The 27,968-nt window shown below is 41.2% G+C and overlaps 1 protein-coding gene across 4 annotated transcripts in view; it reads right to left on the bottom strand.

Annotated features, from left to right (window-relative positions):
* rttn (rotatin) overlaps positions 1-27,968 on the bottom strand; it is a 336,287-nt gene that overhangs the window by 172,539 nt on the left and 135,780 nt on the right. For 3 of the 4 annotated variants that reach the window (XM_068032345.1, XM_068032341.1, XM_068032342.1), the window contains exons 30-35: positions 20,980-21,090; positions 19,942-20,100; positions 12,538-12,615; positions 10,595-10,787; positions 7,687-7,775; positions 7,190-7,307 (exon numbers count right to left, since the gene is read on the bottom strand). In XM_068032345.1, the coding sequence (XP_067888446.1) occupies positions 7,190-7,307; positions 7,687-7,775; positions 10,595-10,787; positions 12,538-12,615; positions 19,942-20,100; positions 20,980-21,090 (748 nt within the window). The remainder of the gene's footprint in view (positions 1-7,189; positions 7,308-7,686; positions 7,776-10,594; positions 10,788-12,537; positions 12,616-19,941; positions 20,101-20,979; positions 21,091-27,968) is intronic. The other variant, XM_068032344.1, reaches the window with a different exon arrangement.

The following is a 27,968-nucleotide window of genomic DNA, read 5'->3' as shown; positions in this document are numbered from 1 at the left end:
CTGTAACTTCTTCAAAAAATGCAATTAAATTATTCAAGCACGATCTGCCTTTTTACAAATTTGTGTTGGCTCTCCTTAATTAACTCAAGCCTTTGATTTTTTCTCTGATTATTTCCAAACCCTTACCCACCACAGATGTTAAACTGACTGGCCTGCAGTTACTATGAATATCCTTACATCCTTTCTTAAATAAGGGGGTCAGATCTGCCAGTCTCCAATCCTCTGGCACCTCCCCTTGTATCTAGGGAAGATTGGAAGATTATGCTATCTCCACCCCCACTTCCTTTAGCAATCTGGGATGCAAGCCATCCAGACCAGGCGACTTATCCACTCTAAGCATAGCAGAGCCAGCCTTTCCAGTACATCCTGCCTATCAATTTTAACCCCACGTATTACCTCTACCATCTCCTCTTCTACCTATATTTTGTCAGCATCCTCCTCCTTCGTAAACAACCTAAGCATATATCATCCTCTTTGTCCTTAATAGGACCCAACTCACCTCTTCTACCCGCTTATTGTTTACATGTCGGTAGAAGATTTTTGTGTTCCCTTTTATGTTGGCTGCCATTCTATTCTCATATTCTCTTTTAGCCAGTCTTATATTGCTCTTCACTTCTCCTCTCAACTTCTTGTATTTGGCCAGGCTCTCGATTGACATGCATCATACACTCTCTTTTATTGTTTCTTCATATTCTATCTCCTTTGTAATCCAAGGATCCCTGGCTTTGGTTCCCTTAGTTTTTGCCCTTGTTGGAATGTACCTAGCCTGGACCTGAAACATATCCTCCTTAAAGATCACCCATTGCTCTGCTACAGTTTTTCCCACTGGTTTTTGGTTCCTTTTTACCCTGGCTAGATCTCCATCCATCCCATTCAAGTTAGTCCTCTTCCAATTTACAAGTTCTACTTTAGATTGTCCCTTGCTCATCTCCATTACTAATCAATACCTTTAGATACAATGATCACTCTTACCCAACTGTTCCCTCACAGACACTTGGTCCACCTCATTCCCCAGCACCAGATCGAGCAATGCCTCCTTCTTAGTTGAATCGAGAACATACTGGTCAAGGAAGTTCTCCTGAGCACACCATAAATTCGTCCCCCTCCTTTTCCTTTATTCTGGCATTATCCCAATTGGTATTTGGATAATTAAAAGCCCAATAACACCACTCTATAGTTCTTGCAGTTCTTGCAGCTTTGCTCCTCTCACTATTTAGAGGCCTACAGAATATCCCCAAAGCGTGATCACACCTTCCCTGCTTCTCAACTCTAACCAAATAGATTCTGTTTTTGCCCCCTCAAGGACATCCTCTCTCCAACACCACAATATCTTCCCTAATCAGCACTACCAGCCCACCTCCTTTTTCTCCTTCCCTATCTTTTTTGAGCAGTTTCTATCCTTGAATATTAAGTGCTCAGTCCTCCCCATTTTAAAGCCACATTTCCATTATTGCCACCACATCATATTCCCACACAGCTATTTCTGCTTGTAGCTCACTAACCTTATCCATCATATTCTGTACATTTACATACATGCATTCTAAACATTTGTATTAATCCTAGACCTGTTTAGTCCGCTCCTATGTCATATGGTAATGCTTCTTTCTCTAGTACTGTCCAACACACTCACTTTCTGCACCTTATTCCTCTTTTCTACTTCTATATCTTGGTGCCCATCCACTGCCAATTTAGTTTAAACATTTCCCAAACACACTAGTGAACATGCCCACAAGGACATTGGTCCCAGTCCTGCTGAGATGCACCACGTTCTTTTTAAATTAGGTGCCTTCTGGCCCAGAACTGGTCCCAACGCCCTGAGAATCTGAAGCCCACCCTCCTCCACCATGCCTCAAGCCATGCATTGATCCTCCCGATCTTCCTATTTCTACCCTTGCTAGCGCACAGCACTGTAAGTAACCTAGAGATTAGTAGCTTTGAGTTCCTACCTTTTAACTTCCTCCCTTACTCCTGAAAATCTGACTGAAGGATCTCAATACCTCCTTCTCCACGTCATTGTTATCGAAGTGTACCACAACTTCTGGCTCACTCCCTTGCCCTAGTAGAATATTCTGCACCCTCTCTGTAATGTCCCTTACCCTGGAACCAGGAAGGCAACACATTATTTGGGACTCAAGATGACGATTACAGAAATGCCTGTCTGTTCCCCTAACTATGGAATCTCCGATAACGACTGCATTTTTGCTCTTTGCTGTTCCCTCCAGTGCAGTCGCTTGCCCATTGGTGCCATGGCTGGACCCAAGTTGTGGTCAGCATTAGTGCAGCTATCAATTTGGGAACAATCTGAACTTATACATTAATTGCATTCCTGAAAGTTTTCAGTAATTAATGAGACTCAAAAATAATTAGTATAAACAAGAATTGTTGCCAATTTAGGATGTTTGCTACAGCTGACAATCAATGACAATAACAACAATTTGTATTTATATAGCACCTCTAATTTAACAAAACATCCCAAGGTGCTTCACAGAAGCATTACCAAACACATGAGATGAAAATTTTAAATCTGAGGCGTTGCCAAACTAGGAGCCAATGTAGGTCAATGAGCACAAGGGCGATGGGTGAATGGGATTTGGTGCAAGTTAGATACAAACACAGGGTTTTAGATGAGATCAAGTTTTTGCAGGGTGGAAGGTGGGATGTTGGCCAAGGACAAGAAAGATGAGGGGGGATAATTTATCATGGTCACGGTCTGGCATACTAATCCAAAACACCCTAATGTATTTACATTTTGATTTACTGAGGGGCAAGCACACTGACTTAAGCTAACCTTTTGAGATAAGCTTTAGAAAAATAGCAATTCCTATGACAATAAACAGGAGTTATGGCATGTAAATATGGGCACTGAGTTTACAGTTCCTGCATATGGTTAAATACCACTGAAGCTTTCAACAAGATCCCATGATCTCATAATCTCATTGAAGGTGGAGGTGCTCAAAGTAATGAAAAGTTTGAATAGAGTAAATAAAGACAAACTAGGCCGGATTTTTAAAGATCGCTGATTGCCGTATGGAGGTGAGCGCGACTTGAACATCCGGTTCACAGAGGTCGGCACTGGGACCCGCCCCCTCTGGATCACAACGCCATTTTTAAAGGGACACCAGCAGCGAGGGAATGGGTCAGACGCACGCCTACAATTAACTGCCTGTTGAGCTCATTAACAGGCTTGTCAGCAGCAGTTTTTAATTTTTAAAAGCTGGGAATGTGGAGGACCCCATGTGGGGAACATGGCAGGTGTTCAAGACATGAACAATGCAGGGTGGGGTGACCATGAGAAGGGCTGATTAAAAGACTGGAGAGGCCCCAAAAAAAAACTCAGCTGCTTCAAAAGTACTACAGAGTGGCCATTGCTGCAGCTGTAAGACTTGCTTTTCTCAGTGGTGAGTGGCAGGAATCCGGAAAGGGACATGAGGCCACTGGCATCACTTGGGCAGCTGGGGTTTTCAGGAGAAGGCCTGGTGAATGAACAAAGCCCAGCTGAGGGAACTGCGGTGGGAACAGGCTACTCTGACATTGGACAGAGCAGCTAGGATGAGCCGTGGCAGATGCAACCTCCTGGACAGCAGGAGGCCAGAGCAGCACAGAGGGGGGCTGCAAGGGGAGGAAAGTGCTACCCAAGACCTTGGCTGTACAGCCCAAGAGTCAGCTACCTGCAAATGGCAACGCGAGTGCCAGAGCAGGCTGCATTTATACAGGCAAACGGTCTCTGAAGATGCGATTTTGGTGCCTGAACCGGTCAGATGGCGCCCTCCAATATCCTCCTGTAAGGGTGTCGGTCATTGTTGTGGTCTGCTTCTCTCTCTATAACATGGCTCTCCAGAGAGGTGTGGACCTTGAGGACAACGAGGCTCTGGAAGGAGACAGCTCATCGGAGGAGGAGCAGGAGGTAAGAAAGGAGGAGGAAGAGGCAGAAGGGGATAACACTGAACAGAGGTACCCCCGCTCCATAAAGTGGCCTCCTTCTGCCACCCTCTGGGAAGAGGACCTCTTTCCTCTCCCTCATGGCCTCCAGCATTATATCCAGGTTGGCATCAATGAAGCGAGGGTCTGCCCTGCCCCTAGTGCCAGCCCTCTAGCTCCCGTGACATATCGCTTCCCTTTGGTGAAGAGGAAGGCAGATCTTTCTCTCAAGACAAGAAGCAGCCTCAGTGATGGCTGCCATGGAAGTCTGCATGAGCCCCACATTGGATCTGACCTACTGCAATTTTCAATCCCACAGGCTCGAAGTGGGCAGGAATCCTGTCTCCATACCAATTAAGGGCTTACCCATATTGCAACCTGAATCAGCTTCCCACAAGAGGCAGAGGTCCGATCCAAATTCAGACCCGGTTCCTGTTTGCTACCTCCATATTGAAAATCCAGCCCACATTTCTACTGGCAGGAGAGTGGAAGGGGACACAGATTTAATGTAGTTGCAAAAACACCAGAAAGAGGAACAAGGAGATTTTCTTTTTTTTTTAAACACATCGAGCGAAGTTGTTGTCTTCGGGGTCCCTACACAAACTTTGACCCCTAGTCATCAATTCCATCTCTCCCCCGCCCACTGTCTGAAACAAAACCAGACAACTGGAAACCATGGTGTCTAATTTGAGCTGAGTTTCTTACCCTATACCCTCTCCATCACCAAGATTGTTTACTTCCACCGCTGTAATATTGTCTGTCGCCTGCTGAAACCCTCAACCATGCCTTTGTTACTTCAACTATTCAAATGCTCTCCTGGCCTCCCACTTTCTAGTTTCTGTAAGATTGAGTTCATCTCAACCTCTGCTGCCTGTATCCTAACTTACATCAAGCCCCATTCCTCGATCCCGGTTAGGCAGCGCCTCAATTATAAGAATTGCATTGTGTTCTCAAATCTCTCCATGGCCTTTCCCCCTCCCTATCTTCGTGACCCCCTTTGGCCCTACAACCATTCAAGATCTCTGCCTCCTCCTATTTTGGCATTTTGAGCACCTATTTCAGCACAGTGGCGCAGTGGTTAGCACCACAGCCTCACAGCTCCAGCGACCCGGGTTCAATTCTGGGTACTGCCTGTGTGGAGTTTGCAAGTTCTCCCTGTGTCTGTGTGGGTTTCATCCAGGTGCTCCGGTTTCCTCCCACAGCCAAAAGACTTGCAGGTTGATCGGTAAATTGGCCATTAGCAATTGCCCCTAGTAGAGGTAGGTGGTAGGGAAATATAGGGACAGGTGGGGATGTGGTAGGAATATGGAATTAGTGTAGGATTAGTATAAATGGGTGGTTGATGGTCGGCACAGACTCGGTGGGCCGAAGGGCCTGTTTCAGTGCTGTATCTCTAAACTAAACTAAAATTTCTATCACTCCATTATAATAAAAGCGGATAATACTGCGGATGCTGGAAATCTGAAATAAAAACAAGAAATGCTGGAATCACTCAGCAGGTCTGGCAGCATCTGTGGAAAGAGAAGCAGGGTAACGTTTCAAGTCAGTGACCCCGATGAAGGGTCACTGACCCGAAACGTTAACTCTGCTTCTCTTTCCACAGATGCTGCCAGACCTGCTGAGTGATTCCAGCATTTCTTGTTTTTATTTCTATCACTCCATCTTTGGCTAATTTCTGGAATTCCCTCTCTAAACCTCTCTGCATGTCTACCTTGCTCTCCTCCCTTACGCCAATCCTTTAAAGCATGTCCTAATATCTCTCTGTAGCTGTGTCAAGTTTTGTTTGATAACGTCCCTGTGAAGCATCGTGATGTTTTATTAAGCTAAAGCAGCTATATAAATGTAAGTTGTTATTGTTGAGTTGTTATAAAGCATACAGGATCCTTGGCTTTATAAACCGAAGCATAACAGTACGAATGCAAGGAAGTTCTGCTAAACCTTCATAAAACACTGGTACGGCCTCAGCTGGAGTAATGTTTCTGGACACCACACAATAGGAAGGATATAAATATCTTGGAGAAGGTGCAGAGAAAATTTACTAGAATGGGATGAGGGATTTCAATTATGTGGAGCGACTGGAGAAGCTGAGATTCTTCTGTTAGAGCAGAGAAGTTTAAGAGGAAATTTAATAGAGATCTTCAAAATCACCAAGGGTTTTGATAGAGTAAATAGGGAAAAACTGTTTCTGCTGCAAGAGGGTCAATAAACAGAGGACACAGATGTAAGATAATTGGCAAAAGAACCATAGGGGAAATGAGGAGAATTGTTTTAAGCAGCAGGTTATGGTGATATGGAATTCACTGCCTGAAAGGATGGTGGAAGCAGATTCAATAGTAACTGTCAAAAGGAAATTTGATATATATTGAAATGATTTTGTTTAGGTCTATGGGGAAAGAGAAGAGTGGGACTTGTTGGGAAGTTCTTTCAAGGAGCCGGCACAGGGACAATGGCCTCCTTCTGTGCTGATTTTATACTGGTACTGAATTCATGTTCAAACAGATTCAGTTCACATTCTTCAGTTCTGACGGAAGGTCATCTGGCCTGAAACGTCAACTTAGTTTCTCTCTCCACAGATGCTGCATGACCTGCATGTGTTTCCAGCATTTGCTGTATTTATTTTAGATTTTCAGTATCCACAGTATTTTGATTTTGTGTCTGCTTGTATCCTATTTTTAAAAGTCTGGTTAGGTTGCCTCCAGTCATGGTTTCCAAATCTGCATCAATAATCTTAATGAAAGTGCAGAGTTTTCTTTTGCAATGTTGCTCATTTAGGTTTCAGTGGAAAATAAAATTACTTGCAGGATCAGATCCAAACTGAAAATCTACAATATTCATTTTAAGTGAACCTTATTTAAACAAAGGAAGACTCATAAATGCTGAGGGATGACCTAATAGAGGTCTTTAAAATTATGAAAGGTTTTGATAGAGAATACAGAGTGTGTTTCCACTTGTGAAGAAGAACAGGACTAGAGGCCATCAATATAAGATAGTCACAAAGAAATGGAATAGAGAATTCAGAAGAAACGTCTTTACCCAGAGATTGGTGAGAATGAGGAACATGCTACCATAGGGAGCATTTGAGGCAAATAGTACAGACACATTTTAGGGAGACTAGATAAGCAGACGAGGGAGAAGGGAGTAGATTATTCTGATAGATTAGGAAGAATTTGAGGAGCCTCGAGTGGAGCATAAACACCAGCATGGATTAATTGGGTTGAATAGCCTGTTTCTGTGCTGTACATTCTATGTAAAATGGAGAACTTTAGCCTACCTTGAGCCGTGAGCCTATTGCTTGGAGATTCAGGAACAAGAATAGGAGACACAGCTGAATTCTGCAGCAGCCCCTGGAACACAGGCACACCAACTGATGAGGAGGAGGATGCCAAAATCTGGGAATTGGAATTCCACCAGAAATTAACATTCATCAATACATCAAATTTGAATACTGAGAAGCTTATGATATTATCTGCGTTTAGAAATCTTACACTAATATATATGGTGCATGTCTATTTCTGAAAAAAGGACAGTTTTTCTGAAACAGGTTCAAGACAAGAGTTGGAAGAATAACATAAAATGTGAATGAATAAACTTATTTATAACATTTATAACTCTTATCTCCTTGGGATGTTCTAAATTGTGTCACATCCAATAAATTACTTTTTGAAATGTTGCTACTGTAAGCATAATGATTTTTTCTAAAATTCTTGCACAAAATATCGAATATACATTCTCCAGAAATATTTCTACATTCATTGTCTTACGACATACCAAAGTGCTTGATGTAGATGGAAAACTTGACAAGTGACTGTGATTTGACAGACTAGATGATGTTCTCCAATATTTCAGTGAGTCAGCATCTGCTGAAACAAAATGAGGTGTTACCAGGTATTAAATCTACTTTACTGCTGTTGCAGTTTATATGTGCCGGTGCATGCTAACAAACGGAGTAAGAATATACAAGACGTTGTTGAGGAATTAATTCGACAAATCCAGATAATGTGCATTTGCAATCTCATCAGCAACCCCACAGTGGTCATTTTCATGCCTTTATGTTCATAGGTTGTAAAGATTGTTGGTATTGTTCAACTCATTGCCCATATCTGATAGAGGAGCCTTCAAAGCTACTGCCTTGTTTTGAAAGGGATTATGAATATTCAAAACACACACACTGGGCCGGATTTTGTTCCCAGCTCGACGTTGGATTTTGTGGCTGGAGAATTGGAGTGGCAGCGGCCGCCACAGAACCCGATGCCAGGATTGCCAGACCCGATCTTCCCAGCAACAGGGAAGCTCCATGGCAGACCCTCCGTCGCTCTGTGACAGGACCAGAGTTTGCATATTTAAATTGCATTAATTAAAATGTACTCCGCAGCGACCTTGCCTTCAGTTCCCGATCTTCAGCATGATATGCTGCACTCACGTGCATTCACTTTCCTGTCCAGGGGAAACTGGCACCACTGAGGTGGGGAAGGGGTCAACTCTGCATTATGTAGTGCATTGAGGGGGGCGGGGGAAAGGAGGGGTCAACTCTGTATTATGTACTGTATGGGGGGGGGGGAGGGGGGGGAAGGGGTCAACTCTGCATTATACAGTGTATGGGGGGGGGGGGAAGGTGTCAACTCTGCATTATGTTATGTATGGGGTGGGGGGGGGGGGGGGAGAGAAGGGGTCAACTTTGCATTATGTAGTGTATGGGGTGGGGGGGGGGAAAAGGGGTCAACTCTGCATTTTGTACTGTATGAGGCGGGGCAAAGGGGTCAACTCTGCATTATGTAGTGTATGGGGGAGGGAGCGGTCAACTATGCATTATATAGTGCTGTTTGCAGGGCTGGCAGCCTTTGAAAAATGGCGCCTGCACCTGCTCTTTCATCAGGTGATGCCTAATAACGGCATTGCCGAGGTCGCCCCCACCACGCGATTTTGGGGCCCGGCCACCATGCATATGCAAAGTGCCCGCCGGACGCAAGATTTCAGCAGCGCAGGGCCCATGTGTGGTGGCCGCCATTTTTTGTGTCCGCCACCGCTCCCAGCAGTGGGAGAACGAGATCCAGCCCATTGTGTGTGTTAAAAGTTGTTTGCTTTATAGCATGATGAAATTAAATTCAACTTCATGCGTTTATGCTTATGTTATTTGTACAAAGATTGTATTTGTTTCAACTGAGAAATGAGAATTGTTTCTTTGAGAAATACTTCATTCATATTGAGCAGTTTAAGACCTCAGTTACTCTGCTTGCGTTTGTCAGTAATTCTATTCCATTAAGTTTCATAGCCTAGCTTTTTACTAAAAGTGTCTGTTGTGGCTCCCTGATTATCTGTCTTTTGAAGTAATGTGAGACCACAGCAGAACTGTACTTATTATTCAGTGGTGGTACTGTAGTGTAGTAGTTATGTCATTGGACTAGTAATCCGGAGGCCTGGACTAAAAATCCAAAGATGCCAGTTCAAACTGAGTTCTCAATTTAAAAACAAATCCACAAATAAAAAGCTGATATAACCAAAAGTGCCTAATAAGTTGTCATAAAAAACCCAACTGGTCCACTTATGTCTATGCCCAGTCTAGTCTAAATGTGACTCCAGTCCTACACTAATGTGGCAACTCTTAATTGAAGGAGCCTAGCAATCCACTAAGAGAAAGCCCTCCACCACCTTCTCAGGACAATGAACGATAGGCAGCAACACCCACCACCTGCAGATGAAGATCAAAGATATATAAAACAAAAATTCTGCGGATGCTGGAAATGTGAAATCAAAACAGAAAATTCTGAAATTTCTCTCTCCACGGATGCTGCCGGACCTGCTGAATATTCCAGTATTTTCTGTACTTATTTTAAAGAAAGGATTATTCCCTTATACTCAATGCATAAAGTTAAGTTTCAGATAGGGATCAGATTATATTTATATCTTGGCATAGTGTCTTATTTATTTTATACTTAAGTCAAATGTTACTCAATTTCTTTTTCCTCTACCAACCTGTCCTCCACTCAGATGAGACTGACATTTCGATTATTTGGTCTTCGAATGCACAAGGTTATATAGATTTTTTTTTAAACATACTGTGATCTTTCAAACAATCAAGTCAAACTCTTTACATGTTTTCAGATCACATTTTACAAGCATAATAAGCAAATTAGATGAATTATCAGTGGTCAAAAGGGAGTGTATGTACTGAATTGAGTTAATTCATCAGTGGGCACCAAGAGATAAAACTGGAGCAATAATCTTGATAAGAGGATGAGGAGGAAAAAATTGCAGGTTAAGTATTCAGTTCTCAAATCCTCATTATCTTAAAGCCCAAGTTTTTAAAAATATACTAAACATTTAAGAATTGTTGGTTAGTACCAGATTTTGCATTCTATTTAAAAACTATTAATTCTTTAAAGTATAAGTTTATAAAACCATAATAATAATGAGCTTAAGGTCTGCACTGATTTACTAAGATTACTTAGTACATAAAGTTATTTTTTAGTTTAGGACTTCAAAAGTTATGATAGTATCTTTCCATTCGTTTACAGTATCTTGAACAGGAAACGGTACTGATAAAAATTAAATGCATCTTCCTATGCTCATTTTCCTCAATGTTATTACTCTCAAACATTAGATGAATCAAAGCATGCTTGCATTGTTAAAAGTTTGAAAATAAAAATACTTAAGGCATTAATATTCTTAAAACTCATACCTTCTAAACTGGTGCTGAGCAAATTGCTGCCAGCAGATTTCGGAAAATTCAAATCAAACATGTATCTTCCGAGGTAGCAGTGTTTTGCCACATGAGCCACACGCTCATAGAACTGGCAGTGATACAGCAGAGCCTGGAGAGCAGGCAGCCCAACCAGTGATAAACCAGACTCCTCGTCATGAACACATGGGCTCTAACAAAAGGAATATATTTAGACAAGTATGAAACCAAAACCATAAATTCACAAAATTCAAAACACAATGAAATAGACTTTCCTTACCTTATCTGACAAACAAATTTTGCAGGTTACCTCCTTTGGAGCTACTCCACACAAGTGCACCATATACATTAATTATGTATTTGTGAAATTAGAAAATGTTATTTTAGTTTAAAAACTGCAGGGATCAGAATGAAAAGGTAGATAATTCACTTTTAGGGGTAGTCATTCAAATTGAAGTATACTTTATGCATCATAGGCAATTCATCAACTTAACTGGAACAATCAGATTCTTTCACCATTTAAGAATTCGTCCAGTTTCTTTGACTGCCAGAGACAAATGTGGCTGCTCAGCAAGAAAACCTCACATGATTCCTTATATATTTGGTAAAATAATCAGTTCAATAATTACCTCCATAGAATTTATATACTGAAATTTCTGGCTGAGTATTCGTTCTACATTGGGGTGCCCAAAACTGTAGAATTAATTAGCAAATACTGTTCTATAATTATGTTTACCTACATAACTGCCACTTCAGTGTTGTAGGTGAAGCACTCAGGGGGCGTTTTGGGGAAAGGTAATATATAAACACAAGATCTAATTATATTACACCAGTTCACAGCATTGATACACAACAAAAGGCAGCTTTCCGATTCAAGCTTTGCTACAAAATATATGGAATGCTCCACTGCTAATATATAAAGTTTTTTTTTAGTGCTTCAGCACATTACGTAACCTTACTTAGGATTATTTGGAATAGCGAGCAAAAAACATGTATGAACATAAATAAAGTCTGCTCCTGCATAAAGGCTACAGCTCAAATTTCAACCATCCTTCCAGAAAAAAAAGTAACAAAATGACGATATCCACATGTTGGGCTGGATATTACAAGCTGCGGCGAGATTCTAAGATGGCGGTCCACATGTATTCACCGCCCATCGTGGAGCTGCCATGATATTTTGTGTGGCAGCTCATTTCCAGGGAAGGGGCGGATCACCCGTCCCCGATGATGTAGAGGGGCAGCGGCTCTGACACCAGCAACTGCATCTGGTGCTGGTGCCATTTTTAAAGGGCTTCAGGCCCTTCAAACTGCTTTAAATTTTTAAAGTCACATTATTGTAAAAAAAAAGTTAAAAATATATTCACCGTTTGAATCCCCTCTCCCACATCCCCAATGACTAATCAATTTAGTAATTGCCCTTTCCCCCCCAGTAAAACCTTTGTTCCGATCCCAACCTACCCGCCCCCCCACCCCCGAACTTTATTAACTTTAACCCTCAACCCCTTCCCACCATCCCGTCCACCAATCAGAAGAGTTTTCTTTGCTCCCTGCACTCCCGCCCTGAAATTTTCACTCTTTTTCCCTCCCCACCAGTGTTCCACCTCAGATCTAGATCTGAAGGCATAAGAGTTCCGACAACTGGCTGGAATAACGGAGCGGGACAGCTGGTGCTGCAAAGTAAGTCATAATTCATGTCATTTAAATAAATTTAAATATTTTAATTGGATTCCCATCACCGAGCGGTGGGGGGTCTACCATGAGCCGTCGCCGCTGCCAAAGCGCATGGCAGGTCTCTCTCGGAGATATTTTCCAGGCCCCCTGCCACGACCCCTAACGTTGGGGGGGGGAGGGCTGGCAAAACTCAGCCCATTAAGTTATTCTTTAAAAAAAAAAGTGAGCCCAATATACAAGTTAATACAGTAACCTTTTCTCACTTTCCTTACCTGCCAGACATAATCCTTGACTTCCTCCATAGTGGCTGGCATACGAATCATCAGTAAATTTTGTAGTATGGATGCTGCCTGAAAGAAACTACACCATTGACATCTTTCTATACCAGTGGGTGTTAAGCAGTAGAACAGTATCATATGGAACCACAGTGACTTTTATGGAGGCAATATAGTAAAAAAGAATAGCGATTAGGGTCTCCTTCTTTCTTTGAATGAAGGCAAACCCCAACACACCAAATGGAGTTGCACCAAGTTACACATTCTTGGATCACATTCTGGGAAACCTGGAGGGTATTCATCCTTTTAATACGACATTTTTGATGACAGTATGATGCCGAAATCACATGGTAATCCAGCTCTGTGCAAGACAAGGCCATCGTGCAAGCGTGAGAGCAACATTTAGTTTTGATGGATATTACAACAGGTCTGGATGAATAGTTGGGCCGAAGGGCAATAGGTCAAGGATAACTTCTATCAAAGAATCATGGCGATCCTTCGAGATAAGTAATTGTTCCATCTTCTTCATTCAAAAACCTTTACCCAAACTAGAAGTCCTCAATTTGAGGAGAATGTGGAAGCCTTGTGGGAAGAGAACACAGCCATCAGAATAAATCAGCCAAAGGCAACATTCCTGAGAGCTAATTCCAAATAGTATTTGTAAAAATATGTTGGCTACTTTACCTTGCAGCTTTACAGACATGGTCAATCGACAACTTTTACAAAGATGTCCAAGAAACAACTGTGGATCAGGACGTCTTACAAAGGCATTAAGTTTCTTGCTGAAGAGGTGTTCGCAGTGAAGACTGCACTACACTATCCATTTGCAAGTCTGTTTAGAAGCTGACCTTCCAAGGACCTTGGGATCATTGCTAAACATAGCTGTTGAGTCTAGCTCAGGAACTTGACACACTCAATGTAAAATGTTAAAGTCCTATGAGCATTGACATAATGGAAACACCAATCTACTTTAGATTTGTGAAGACCTGAATAGAATAAAGGGAGCACAATTTCATGCGCTAAAAAATTTCGAAGACGGGTATCTCAATTGATGTAGAACCAGATCGAGATTTCAGTTAGGACTAATGGAGGTAGCATGTCCAGATTCAGTTTCCAGGTAGCCTTCTTGAATTGAGACACTAAAGTGCATCTTCCTAACCAACCTTACAAAAGATCTGAATTGCAGAAAGAGACACATGATTGGAATTGGGTTTCATTTGCAGGCCAAAAATATGTTATACAGATTCCAAGACAGACGTCAGACCTTAGGTGACAGGATTAAAGCATTTTAATTGAACACCATTGTACCAATGTTTTCCATTTGGTATCCTAAGCCCGTCATAAACAGCACCATGGTATCTGTTAATGCCAGTGTTCTTTTGCCAGTGGAATTGTAAGGTGGTGATGTCAAGGACTCACCATTGGTGTAATCCAGAAAAATAGGGAAAAATTAGCAAATTGTCTTCACGAACTCATCCGGATCTGTACCACAGGGGGTGTGAACTGGAGGATGACCATAGTCATTACCATTTAGTGATGGGCAGAATCAAAGTCCTTTGCAAGGCTGATACCATTCACATTAGGCTGACTCCTTTGAAGAAGGTTGCCTTCTTTTAAAAAAATTTAAAAAGTTTAACTGTGAAAAATGTTAAGATTATAAACAACTAAACTTTAACTATACAGAATATGTATACTAGAAGAAATAAGCCATAGCAAACTCAAAAACTGATGATAATCTATGAACTGGGAGACAGAAATTGAACAATACTGCTCCTGGCTGAAGAAAGTCAAATCAGGAATTTTGCAACAGCCTTTTAATATCACATGAAAGCTGGGGTGATATGGGGGTCAACATCATCTGAACTCTGCAAACACAGATGTCAAAAATGTCATCAGGATCATTGACACTCATGTAGTTCCCCAGCACATGATCTGATGCTGGTTCAAATATCCTATAGTACTCTGAGGAGGAGAATACAGAATGATTAGCTATCAGCAGCAAGTGAAAATATTTTTGAGGGTCGAATTTCCACTTGTTTCCACTAGTAATAGATAAGTGATGCAGCAGGTATCAGCTGAACCAACGCAAAAATCAGAGAATTTTAAAGGTCAGTTACATTTGTGTTTTCCATGATCTTTTACTTTGGTTCAAGATTCAATTTACCAAATCAGGCTCCACCCACAAAATGGGCTAGAAATTGCAAGATTCCGCTGATTGCACACTGGTTTGGGAAGGCTCTTACTGCTTTCATTTTCTTAGGGACATAGGCTCTAATAGGCACATTTTAGAAGATTTTTTTATATCAATAAATATTAAAGTTTACGAAAAAACTTACTAGTGTACAGCAATGAAACAATTAAATGGTGCAGTATTGTTTTTCTCAAGTTATTTCAGTTAATTTAAGTCCGGTTACTCACAGGTAGAGGACTGGACATCTTTACTAAAAATGCTCATTTTTGCTGATAACCCACTTCCAGCTGTATTTTTAAAACTGCACCAAGTGACCACTCTTAAATACATAAGGAAGTGCTTTTAAATGGAAAGAGTAAAACAGAAACAATTAACATTCTATTACACTGCCAGACTGTAGTGATTCATAGAAGATTTTAAGTTTCTGATTATGCAAATGTTTTAGTGGAAACATGAACTGTAACCTAACCAACACAATTGCAAACGCTTTTTAGGCGCACTTTTTCGATTTCGCCCAAAGCAGGAACTCTATCCCATGATTGTTTTTGTATTTTAAATGCAAAGCTTCAGATCTTCAAATAACTATTTTTTGAACAAAAAAAACAACACTTTTTCGATACAACCTCTTGCATTAAATTTTGTTTGGGTCTATGACTTTGTGAAATAAGTAGTTAGTCAAGGGACAGTTTAGCCAGTATGCGACGAAGCATAGAATAGTAGTGTACACATGCTGGAGTCAGCCAGTTAATGGGGAGGCAATGGCATAGTAGTAATGTCACTGGACTAGTGATCCAGAGCCCAGGCTAACGGATTTGAATCCCACCGCTCAGATGGTGAAATATGAATTTAAATAATAAATCTGGAATTAAAAGCTAGTTTAATGGTGACCATGAAACCATGATCGATTGTTGTAAAAACCCATCTGGTTCACTAGTATCCTTTAGGGAAGGAAATCTGCTGTCCTTACCTGGTCTGGCCTATCATGTGACTCCAGACCCACAGCAATGTAACTGATTCTTAAACGCCCTCTGAAATGGCCCAGCAAGCCACTCGGTTCAAGGGCAATTAGGGATGGGCAATAAATGCTGGCCTAGCCAGCGACACCCACATCCCACAAACGAACAACAAAAATCTATTCAAACTTTTTGCTAAAGGTAAACTGTTGCCTACATCAAAATATATTTTAGGTTTGTAGTTTATTAGCTGGTCAGTTCACTGTGGAACAACCAATACTGGGTACATTTACCAAGTACCATTATTATGCTTCACACTGAATTCACATTTAACCAGGAAGCTACAACATTTTATGCTTTGATGCATCTTAACACCAAACTAACCACTTTAGCAAAGAACAGAACACACTTACCAAAATAATTGACTGGCACAGATTGATATGGCTCCCATCAGACAAATGGCATTGGATTTAGAAGGTAAGAACACTTTGAAAGACAAATAGGCCTAGGAACAAGCCATCTCTTTTTTGAGAGATCAAAACCACCTCATGCTTTTTCACTAAATTGCTCATATACTTCTCTACTCCACTCTCTAAACAAATTAAACTGTCTCTTGAATGAACTCATGCTGCCTGCGTCAAATGCCTTCCCAGCAACATGTTATGCAATTCTTTCACCCTATGGATTCTGCCTGACCTCGCATTTTACTTCTAGTTTTTTGATGCTTAATTTTAAAAAATCTTTTATTACCCATGCTTGGCTGCCCCGTGAAAGTGGTCTGATACAACTGAGTGATTTCCTTGGCTATTTCAGAGGGCAGTCAAAAGTCAACCACATTGGTTTGGGACTGGAATCATATAGTGGATAGATCTGTAAGGAGAGCAGCTTCCTTCCCTAAAGGACATTAGTGAAGCATTTGGATTTTTATGACATCCAACAGCTTCATGGTCGCCTTTTCTAACACCAACTTTGAATTTGAGCTCCTTGATATTTAATTATTTCACCGGAGTGAATAATCTACCTTGATCAATCAGATCATTTCAAAATCTCCTCCTTGGCCCCCAAAGATAACAGAATGAATACTTCAGGGGTTACATCTAATATTACAATGTATGCTCTTTAACATTAACTTACTGTATTCCAATGACACAAATTCAATTTTTTCATAGGTTACCAAATCAAAATCAATCGCTCTCGTCCTAAATTACAATCATCTCCTATAACTTCAATTTCTTTCACAACCAGAAACTCCTTTGATTAATCCTTTAAAGTAATTTATCAGCAGGATTAACTTTTCTTGATGTAAATCTTTTCCATGTTACCTACCACCCCCTGCCAAAAGAAATTGCTCATACTGTCATTTCACTTGAGGAATAGCTGTTACATTTGTACCCTGGATTACAGTTAAAAAAAAAAAGCAGGGGAGTTATCCCCAGTGTCCTGGCTAATATTTATCCCTTAATCAACATCACCAAAAGAAAACAGACTGTATGGTCATTATCACATTGATGTTTGTGGGAGTTTGCTGTGTGCAAATTGGCTGCCGCATTTTGTACATTACAACAGTGACTGCACTTCAAAAGTATGTCATTGGCTGTAAAGTGCTTTGAGATGCCTGGTGGACGTGAAAAACGCAATATTAATGCAAGCCTTTCTTTTCGTTTTTTCTAAATCATTCTACCTACCATCAGGGCATTTATGCCTGCCAAGTCATTCTATGCATCTGATACACCATGCTGTGAAACTTGACCAATTCATAACTGCTGATTCAAATAGGTAACAGAAAATGCTGGAAATACGCAGCAGGCCAGGCAGCTGCTGTGGAGAAAGAAACAGAGTTAACATTTCAAGTTTGCGACCTTTCACCAGAACTGGAAAATATTACAGCTGTAAAAGGTTTTAAGCAAGTAGAGGCGCTGTGAAAGGGTGGAGGGAAGAAAGAACAAAAAGGATGGCCTGTGACAGGGTGGAATAAAAGAGTGATAAACCTGCTGTCTGAAAAAATTAGAGCAGTGATTCTGATCTGAAATTGTTGAACATGATGTAAGGTTCTGAAGACTGTAAAGTGCCTAACTGAAAGCTGAGTTGCTGTTCCTCAAGCTTCCATTGAACTTCATTGGAATAGTGTAGGAGGCTGGGGACAGAGAGGTCAGAGTGGCAACACAAGAGAAAATTAAAAAGGCGAGTGACCAGAAGCTCAGTGTCATGCTTACAGACTGAATGGAGGTGTTTAGCAAAACGATCACCCAATCTGCATTTGGTCTACCCCACTGTAAAGATGGCGGCACAAGAACACACAAGAAGAGAGGCAAGGAAAGTGGGGAGGGAGGGGATGAAAGAACAAAAGGGAAAGTCTTCGATAGGGTGGAAGGAAGGAGTGATTAAATGACCAGTACAGTCATCACCAGAACCTGCTGTCTAAAAATATGGGGACAGTGGTAACGATCTGAAATTGTTGAACTCAACGTTGAGCCCGGATGGTTAATCGAAAGATGAGGTATTATTGCTCAAGCTTCCATTGAACTTCATTGGAGCAGTGTAGGAGGCCAATTACAATATATTAAATTCAAAGTTGTACAAGTAAATCATTGTTTCACCTAGAAGGACTTTTTTGGGGCCCTAGATGGTGGGTAGGGAGAGGGTGAAAGGGTAGATGTTGCACCTCCTGCACTTGGTGGGAAGGACAGTGGGTGTTGGGTGAGATGGGAGATTGGACCAAGGTGTTACCAATGGAATGGTCGCTTTGAAATGCTGAAAAGTGTGGGGGGCGGGAGAGAAGATGAGTTTGGGGGTGACATCGTGTTGGAGGTGGCAGGAAGAGTGGAAGATGATCATTGAATGTAGATGCTGGTGCAGTGGAAGGTCAGGACAAGGGGAACCCTACTGTGGTTTTGGGAGGGAGGGGAAGGGGTGACAGCAGAAGTGCGGGGAATGGAATGCACACAGTTGAGGGCCCTGTCAACCATAGTAAAGGGAAACTGTGCTTGAGGAAAAAGACATGTCGGAAGCACTGGTGTGGAAGTTGGATCATCAGAACAGATGCAATGGAGAAACTGGGAGAATGGAAGAGCGTTCTTACAGGAAATGGGTTGGGACGAAGCGTAATCAAAACCAAATGCAGACTGGGTAACTACATTGCTCAATATCTCTGTTCAGTCCGCAAGTGTGACCCTGAGCTTCTGGTGACTTGCCATTTTAACTCTCCTTCCTTGTTCCATTCTGATTTTGGTCTCCTACACTACTCCAATGAAGCTCAATGGAAGCCTGAGCAACAGCACCTCATCTTTCCATTAATCATCCGGACTCAACATGGAGTTCAACAATTTTGGATCATTACCACTGTCCTCATTTTTTCCAGACAGCTGGTTCTGGTGATGACTGCACTGCTGATTTAATCACTCCTTCCTTCCACCCTATCAAATACTTTCCTTTATGTTCTTTCATCCCCTCCCTTCCCACTTTCCTGGTCTCTGTCCTTGTGTAAAGCCTCATACTTTTCCAGTTCTGATGGAAGGTCATTGGCCTTAAATATTAACTCTGCTTCTCTCTTCAAAGAAGCTGCCTGACCTGCTGAGTATTTCTAACATTTTCTATTTATATTTCCAGCATCCACAGTATTTTACCTTTGCTTATTCAAAGAGCTGTTTGTCTAGGAATATATAGTGCAGTCTTTCCTCAATCTACTTAGTTCTGCCTTCAAGTTCAGTTGAGTTTAAACTGACAGATGTTTGACTATAGTGGGGTGGTCAGGCATATTATCTCATCATTTACAAATATCACACAAAGCACTCTATAAACAGTATTTCTTTCACCAGTTTTGAAAATTACAACCTAACTATTATTGTGTAAGATATGTGCAGAGGAAGATATTTTAAATTCTTCTAGCTTGATTTAGTCCTTTTTATTTTTCTATTATTTGTGCCATTCTGCTTCTGTGTAATTATCTTATTTGTAAATAATTCTGGTCAACAGTTGCAACCAGAACACACTGGCCTGACCATGTAGTATTTACCATCTTTTAGAATAGGCAAGAGAACATGGTGAACATCCTGTGTGGTTTCTAGTGCCCCATATCTTAGAGCAATTATTAGCTATTGTGTTGCCATCTTGTTTATTGTATGCACCAAGTTACAGACTTTGGTTAACTGGAGACTGCTTATTTATGCAAACTGTTGCTATGAACACAAGCTAAAAACATTGGGAGGTAGCTGAATTATAGGACGGGTATCTACCACATTATTTTGAAGCATTACTCACCTCCTTACGAACCATACTGCACTCAGATTGGTCCAGAAGGATATTTAGCACTGTTCCCCATAATCCTCCAGAAATATTTTGACAGCTGGCTGCCAATGCAATGCAGCCATTTTCAACAAGAGTTAGTGCTGATCCAATGCCCAAACTGCCAAAACGAACCTAAGACAATTTGAACAGAAACTAGGACATATTTCTGATACTGAATACAATTACTGGCATAATACACACATTTTATATTTCAAATGTAGAACCATACTTTCTGAATCACATGCACAGAAAATAAATTCACATCTGTGTGTTTTTTTGCAATAAAGTTGCAAGCGTGCATCAAATAAAGGAATATAAACTGCTTTATACAGTTAAAAAGATCAGGCTAATAAATATCAAGATAAAACAAAAAGCTCATCAGGAAACTATATTATATTATTGGAGAGATTACCAACTTATATCATATTTCAGTGGTAGCTCATGCGGACATATAGTGATAAATTAACTCCATTCCTCAAGGAGGAAAAACATACACAGTCATAGCTTTGGGAATACATTAGTGAATGTAATACTTTGTGAAGTAAAGTGCATTTTCTTATAAATTTAATTTATAGCCTGCTTTGTGTTAATTATTACCAGAAACTATGATTATAATCTATTTGTCAGCCATGGTGCTTACCACTGGTAAAAAATTACTCGAGAACTTAGGGTGCAATTTCACCTTCAAGAAGCAGCAGCTGGTATTATGTCTTGAATACTAGGCTGCACTCAAAATAGTAGTAGTTTCACTTGCTTTAAAGTGCGAACTAATATGCAAATCCAGCAAGTGCTGAAAAGTAAGTGCAGAGCCAGACAAAAACTGTGTGGGGATATGCTATGTAAATTCAACTTATATAGGGCTCCGGTGAAAGCTACTGTAAAGGTTAACAATGCATAGCCTGTGAAACTATACACAATGAGCACAGAGAAGAAAGAACACGAGCATTGACCCAGTATTACCCCAAAATGGAGTATTATTAAAAAGAAAAATAAGCACCAAAACCTACATACCTCAGGGTCTCGGTCAACCCAGAGAGGAATCAGCCATGCTAGGCCCAGTCGTGATGGTATTTGATCCTCATTGTTATGCTCGTATGCCAAAGACCACAGGGAGATCCAATCCTAAAACAAGAATAAACTAAAATGAATGAAACTACCCTGGTATTTGACATTCAAGTAAAAACCTCACAAGGTTTCCATAACTTAAGAATGGTGGCACAACCTATTTATACAAGTCACAGTGCAATTTTACAAACAAAATTACTATTGATAATATTAGCAAACTGTTACAAATGTTGGGTCTGCATTTGGATATTCTCTCAGGTTCGGCAACAGCAGCGTCTCCCATAGGTGGATCATGTATCCCACACAATCAATTGCTTACCTTTAATGCCAATGTACCTCCTTGTTTTGTGCACTGGATTCTGTACTATTGCACATGCCTACTATCTTCCAGAAGGCATGGTGATCAGCACTTGAGTGAGACAAAGCTATTTGTAAACCAATAAACTGATTTATTTTACATGCAATGTGTGAACAAACAGAACAACATTTACTGTGATTTTAAATCTATTTCATAATGTTCCCCTTAATGTAAGGAATAAAAAAGAATGTCCATCAACAAGCCATTCTCGCTTAACTGACTGGCAAATCTCAAATGAGTCAGCCTTAACCTTAGAAAGTGAGTTATTCACCTCGGTGTCTAACTTCCATTCCAGACTACCGCAGACTGTCTTTTCGGAGTTGGACAGAAAGCCAAAGGCTTGACACCTTTGGACCTTTCCCAGCTCCCTGTCTATCAGTTGAACTATCAGACTGGCTAGCGCCATCCTAGGTGTGGGTTTCCTTGGTAGCTACCCCTACTGGGCTCAAATGAATGAAATTATTCCAGTTACGTATGATATTTACTTGAATGTCTTTCAAATCCCCACTGTCTCAAGGTGATGAGGTATGCCAGAGCACTTCCCTAGCCAGTTCATCCAGATTAAATTTGCAGTCCCAAAACCACAAAACATGAGCTTTTAAGCCTGATGCTGAATTTCATTTAACAGCAGTAACTTGATCTAAATTATGCAAAATTTGTCCTAGATTAAGGAATAAAAGTCTCGAAACATCATACGGATGAACACTTAACATGGCCTTCCTTTTAACGTGAGCGTTAACTGTTGGGTGGGTTGATGTGCACAAATATTAGATATATACTTGCATTTATATAGTGCCTTCCACAACCTCAGGCAGTCCCAAAGTGTTTTACAACCAAAGTACTTTTTGAAGTGTAGTCACTATTGTAATGTAGAAGATGCGGCAACCAATTTGCACACAGCAAAGTCCCTCAAACAGCAGTTAGATAATGGCCAGATAAGCTGTTTTTAAAAAAAAAAACAAAAAGGTCTTGTTTGAGGGATAAATATTGGCCGGACAACGGGGAGAACAAGGGCAATAGGATCTGTTACAACTACCTAACAGGACTCATGCAAATCCGAAAAATGTCATCTGCGACAGTGCAGCACTGCCTCAGTACTGCAGTGGACTGTCAGCCTGTTTATGGTGGACATGTGCTTGAAATGGAACTTGAACTCAGAAATATCTGACCTGGGGCAAGATTGCTATTCACGGAGTCGTAGCTGACACCTATGACTGATCCCTACCTATAGTGTCGTATGGGTGGTAAAATTTATCAGTAATATGGTAACTTAGCATAAACCTCAATTAATATATAGCTGGATAACAGATCATCTAAAATGAATTTAAAGGGTATAATGATACTTTATCAGTTTTATACCAAAAAATGATCTATATTAACAAGCCAAACTTAGTTATTGTTGGCAATGAAGAATGGAAGTGACATACCTGACTAAACTCTGAACACAATTGGATTTCTCAGCTAAATTAATCAAGAAACTATATCTGAGAAAACGTTAACATCTTTGTAGCATCAAAAAAGTGCAACAAAAATGTCTACAGAATTTGTTCTTAAAAGGTTGCTACACTCAAGACAGTACACAATCAACAAAGGCAGAAGACGCTCTCAACATCTACAGAATAGAAGTGATCCTTATGTCTGAATGAGAAGATACAAATTTACTCTGCAGACGTATCAAACATGTACACTGTAAGCTTTCTTCACATCAATGCCAATATCATATTCTGTGTTAATGTTCACTGTCATTTTGCATCTGCTTTATTAAACATAAAGTAGAAACAGAAAAGCAAATCAAATCCACTTGTCTTTAAGAACATTGATTCACAAATGATAATCTTTTAAGACACATAAATATATCTTATGTATATCTTTACACATGATTAACAATGATACCTCTTCTGGGAATAAAGCCACTGCAATTTCTGAGAAGAATGTTCCAAAGAGTCTGAGGACAAAGCAACTTTCTAAGCGCTCTAGATTGGATGAATGGAGAATTCATATTCCCTGCATCAAGCACAGTTTGGAGTGTAATATTCCCTGTGTCCTCTGGGTCCTGATATTTTTTTCCTGCTTGTTGAGAGTTTACCCAGTGTCTATTTATTTACAAAATGTTATATGCTTTTAAAAATGAAGCTACATTATTACGCTCTTTCAATTCAACTATACCATATATTTGCACTATTGCAGATATGATGTCCTTTACAGATAAATTTTCAACAGCATGAAGAATAATCACAACCCTCAAATGTCTCAAAGCACTTTACATAAAATAAACTACTTTGAAGTGCAGTGATGTCTGTTAAGTAGGCAGAGGTTGCCAACCATTTTGTATATAGCAAAATACTGCAAACAGCAATGAGTTGAATGATTAGTTAATCTGTTTTTGAGTTGAAGGAGGAATGTTGGTCAAGGTACCAGGTGAACGCATTAACCTTTGAAGTCTTGACATCCTTATGGCCCATTGGAACAAGCACACAAGGCTATGTGATTTAGCATCTTGGCTGAGGAAGGTGCCTCAAACAGTGCAACACTTTGTATTGGAGTGAGAGCCCAGATTGTGTGCTCAAATCCTGGAAAGAGATGTGAAGGGTTAAAAAATAAGTATATGCGACTTTGTAATTATACCTTGAGGAAAAGGAAATGATGAGTTGTAAAGGAATTAGGATGGGTGACAATTTAGGAAGGACATTCCCAGGGATCCTGTGATTTGCCAAAATTTGTATTGATATATTGAATTTATTTTGCATAAAAAGCTAATGTATCTGAAAACTGTTAAACAATTTGGATTATTTTCTCACTTAGTAAGCAGTATTAAGCATTAAATTATCTTTGTAAACTGAGAAGCACAGGGGTCTGTTTTGTAGTTTTGTGTAGCAAGCATATGCACAGTTCAAAATTTCTGATCATAATCATGCTTTGATGCACTTATTTTAAAATGCTCAAATTCCTGGTATCGAGTTTCTTCAACATATATAATTCCATTCAGCGAGTCAATGAAAGTCACTGTCCTTTAATTATAGACATTCCCAGCCAGGTTTTCATAAACAATTACTACGTAGGTAATTGAGTGCACTTTGTCGCATAAGAAAATTGAAATTGTAGTCTGCAGCATGTGTTTTTAGAATGATGCACAAATGACTCTCTCCACTGGTGGTAAGAATACAGAAGACAATACCAACAATATTAACCCTGATATTTACGGGGGAGGGTGCAGGAGAGTGGGGTACACATGGCAAGGCCGAAATCCTGCAGAGTTTAAGGTAGAACCTCATCCTGGTTTTCTTCTTCTGTTTCTCTGGCAACAGGCCAAATTGACACGCTGACCAGCTGCTGGGTGGGAAAATTAGCAGCAGGAGGCTGCAGCTGGAGACTCTTAGGGATAGTTCCAAGCAATTGGAAGGCGGGGGGGGGGGGGGGGGGTGGTAAGGAAAAGCAGTGCCATTGCAGGAGGGCGCAGGAGTTCGGTGCTTGAGATAGGAAGGCTTGGGGGTGGGGGCGGATGGGGGGGAAAGATCGGGGTGCGGCGGGGGGGGAAAGATCGGGGTGCGGCGGGGGGGGGGAAGATCGGGGTGCGGCGGGGGGGGGGAAAGATCGGGGTGCGGCGGGGGGGGGGAAAGATCGGGGTGCGGCGGGGGGGGGGAAAGATCGGGGTGCGGCGGGGGGGGGGGAAAGATCGGGGTGCGGCGGGGGGGGGAAAGATCGGGGTGCGGCGGGGGGGGGGGAAAGATCGGGGTGCGGCGGGGGGGGGAAAGATCGGGGTGCGGCGGGGGGGGGGGGGAAAGATCGGGGTGCGGCGGGGAGAAAGATCAGGGTGCGGCAGGGAGAATGATCAGGTTTCCTAAGCCTGGGAAACGCGTATGGCAAATGTTAAATTTAAAGCTGGCTCCTAGTTGCACTGTGGAGGCCTAATCCACAAATTTTAAGAAATTCCCCTGCCACTTGGCAGCGAGACAACCACATGGCCTGAAACCCATCACAGTGAAAACAGCAACGGACGCATATCGACAATAGGTTGGAGACACGTTCCTTGTTTTGAAATTTTTAATCATCCATCCCCAACCCACCACCCAACCTCTTCCACTTGCTTGGTTAAATTCCAGAGAATCGTCTCAGGAACCCAGACAATGATCACGGAACCGATTTTCCCTACTTGGAAAATGATCTTCACATGCTTGACTGACCACAGGTTTCAACTGATTTTTTTAAATATACAGCTATATATTCACAAAAAAGGATTTGTCTATTAACTTCTTTCTTGATTATTCAACCTTGTTTTCATCGACCTCTATGTGGTATCGAACACTGCTAACCATGCTTTTCTTTTCCACACAGTCCAGCTCCATTGGATTATTCTAGTAAAATTGCACCTGTCACAGTGCAGCCAGTGCAGATGAGCTCAGAGCACAGATTGACACTTGGAAGTATATCATAGCTGTTACTGAAACATGGCTTAAAGGAAAGGACAGCAGCTCAGCATTCCAGATTACATAATTTTCCAATGGGATAGAGAGGGCGATAAAAAGAAAAGTGAAAGCCGGAACATTGGTTGTGCGGAGGGATGAAATTTTTAGAAGCATCATCAAATGAGGCCATAGAGATGAAATGAGGAACAAAAAGGAAAAATCAACCGCTGGGACTGTACGATCAACTTCCAAACAGTCATAAGGAAACAGAAGAGCAAATATGTAGGCAAATTCTGAGAAGTAATCGCAAGGGATTTCAACTACCGTAGTTCAAGCTGGGATAGAATCAGTATAAAAAGTATAGAGGGAGCAGAACTTTTAAAAGGCAATCAGGAGAACTCATTTAGACAGTACGTGCAAGCCCAAAAAGAGGAGGTACATTTCTGGATTTAGTTTTAGGAAATGAAGCTGGGCAGGTGGAAGACCTATCAGTGGGAGAGCATTTTGATGATCATAATTCAGTTAGATTTAGCAGAGTTATGGAAAAGGACAAAGATAAACCAACAATAAAGGTTTTAAATTGGGGAATGGGCCAATTTTCCTAGGCTGAGATGTGCTTTCGCCAAAGTTGATTTGGAACAGTTACTTGATGGTAACTCAGTGTCAGAGAAATGTGTCGCAATCAAGAAGGAGCTAAAGGTGGTTTAGAACAAATATGTTCCCACAAAGCAAAGGGCGAGACTCCCAACTCTAGACTTCTCTGGATGCCAAAGAACCTAGAGGAGGATAATGCAAAAAAGGGAAGCTTATGACATACTGAGGGCTCAATACTGCAGAAAAACTCTGGAGTATAGAAAGTGCCAGGATGCAATTAAAAAGGAAATTAGGAAAGCTAAGAAAGGGCATGAAAGCATATTGCCAATGAAAACCAACCATGTTTTATAAATGCATTAAGAGCAAGAGGATAACCGAAGAAAAAAGTAGGGCTGATAAGAGATGTGAAATGTGTGGATGTGGAAGACGTGGGCATGGTTCTTAAAAATGAATACTTTGTATCCGTCTTCATAAAAGCGAGGAACAATGCAGATGTTATCGTTAAGGAGGAGGAGTATGAAATATTGGATGGGATAAACAGTGTCACGAAAACGTGTTATTTTGAATGATGATTTTTAAACCACCAATATCTTCAATCTTAAGCCAGAAGTGTCAAGTGGATGATCCATCTCGGCCTCCTCCTGAGGTCCCCAGAATCACAGATGCCAGACCTCAGCCAATTCAATTCACTCCGCGAGATATCAAAAAACGACTGAAGGCACTGGATACTGCAAAGGCTATGGGCCCTGACAATATTCTGGCAATAGTTCTGAAGACCTGTGCTCCAGAACTTACCGCGCCCCTAGTCAAGCTGTTCCAATACAGCTACAACATTGGCATCTACCCAGCAATGTGGAAAATTGCCCAGGTATGTCCTGTACACAAAAAGCAGGACAAGTCCAACCTGGTCAATTACCACCCCATCAGTCCACTCGCAATCATCAGTAAAGTGATGGAAGGTGTCATCAACAGTGCTATCAAGCAGCACTTGCTTAGCAATAACCTACTCAGTAACACTCAATTTGGGTTCTGCCAGGGCCACTCAACTCCTGACTTCATTACAGCCTTGGTTCAAATGATAAAAGAGCTGAACTCAAGAGGTGAGGTGAGAGTGACTGCCCTTGACATCAAGGCAGCATTTGGTATCAAGGAGCCCAAGCAAAACTGAGGTCAATGGGAATCAGGGGGAAAACTTTCTGCTGATTGGAGTCGTACCTAGCGCATAGGAAGATGGTTGTGGTTGTTAGAGGTCAATCATCTCAGCTCCAGGACATCATTGCAAGAGTTCCTCAGGGTAGTGTCCTAGGCCCAACCATCTTCAGCTGCTTCATCAATGACCTTCCTTCAATCATAAGGTCAGAAATGGGGATGTTCGCTGATGTTCAGCACCGTTCGTGACTCCTCAAATACTGAAGCAGTCCGTGTAGAAATGCAGCAAGACCTGGACAATATCCAGGTTTGTGCTGATAAGTGACAGGTAACATTCACGCCACACAAGTGCCATGCAGTCACCATCTCCAACAAGAATGAATCTAACCATCTCCCCTTGACGTTCAATGGCATTAACCGCGCTGAACCCC

This window comes from Heterodontus francisci, chromosome 5 (genome assembly GCF_036365525.1).
Source record: "Heterodontus francisci isolate sHetFra1 chromosome 5, sHetFra1.hap1, whole genome shotgun sequence".
NCBI lineage: Eukaryota > Metazoa > Chordata > Chondrichthyes > Heterodontiformes > Heterodontidae > Heterodontus > Heterodontus francisci.
This window is presented reverse-complemented; position numbering and strand designations above follow the sequence as displayed.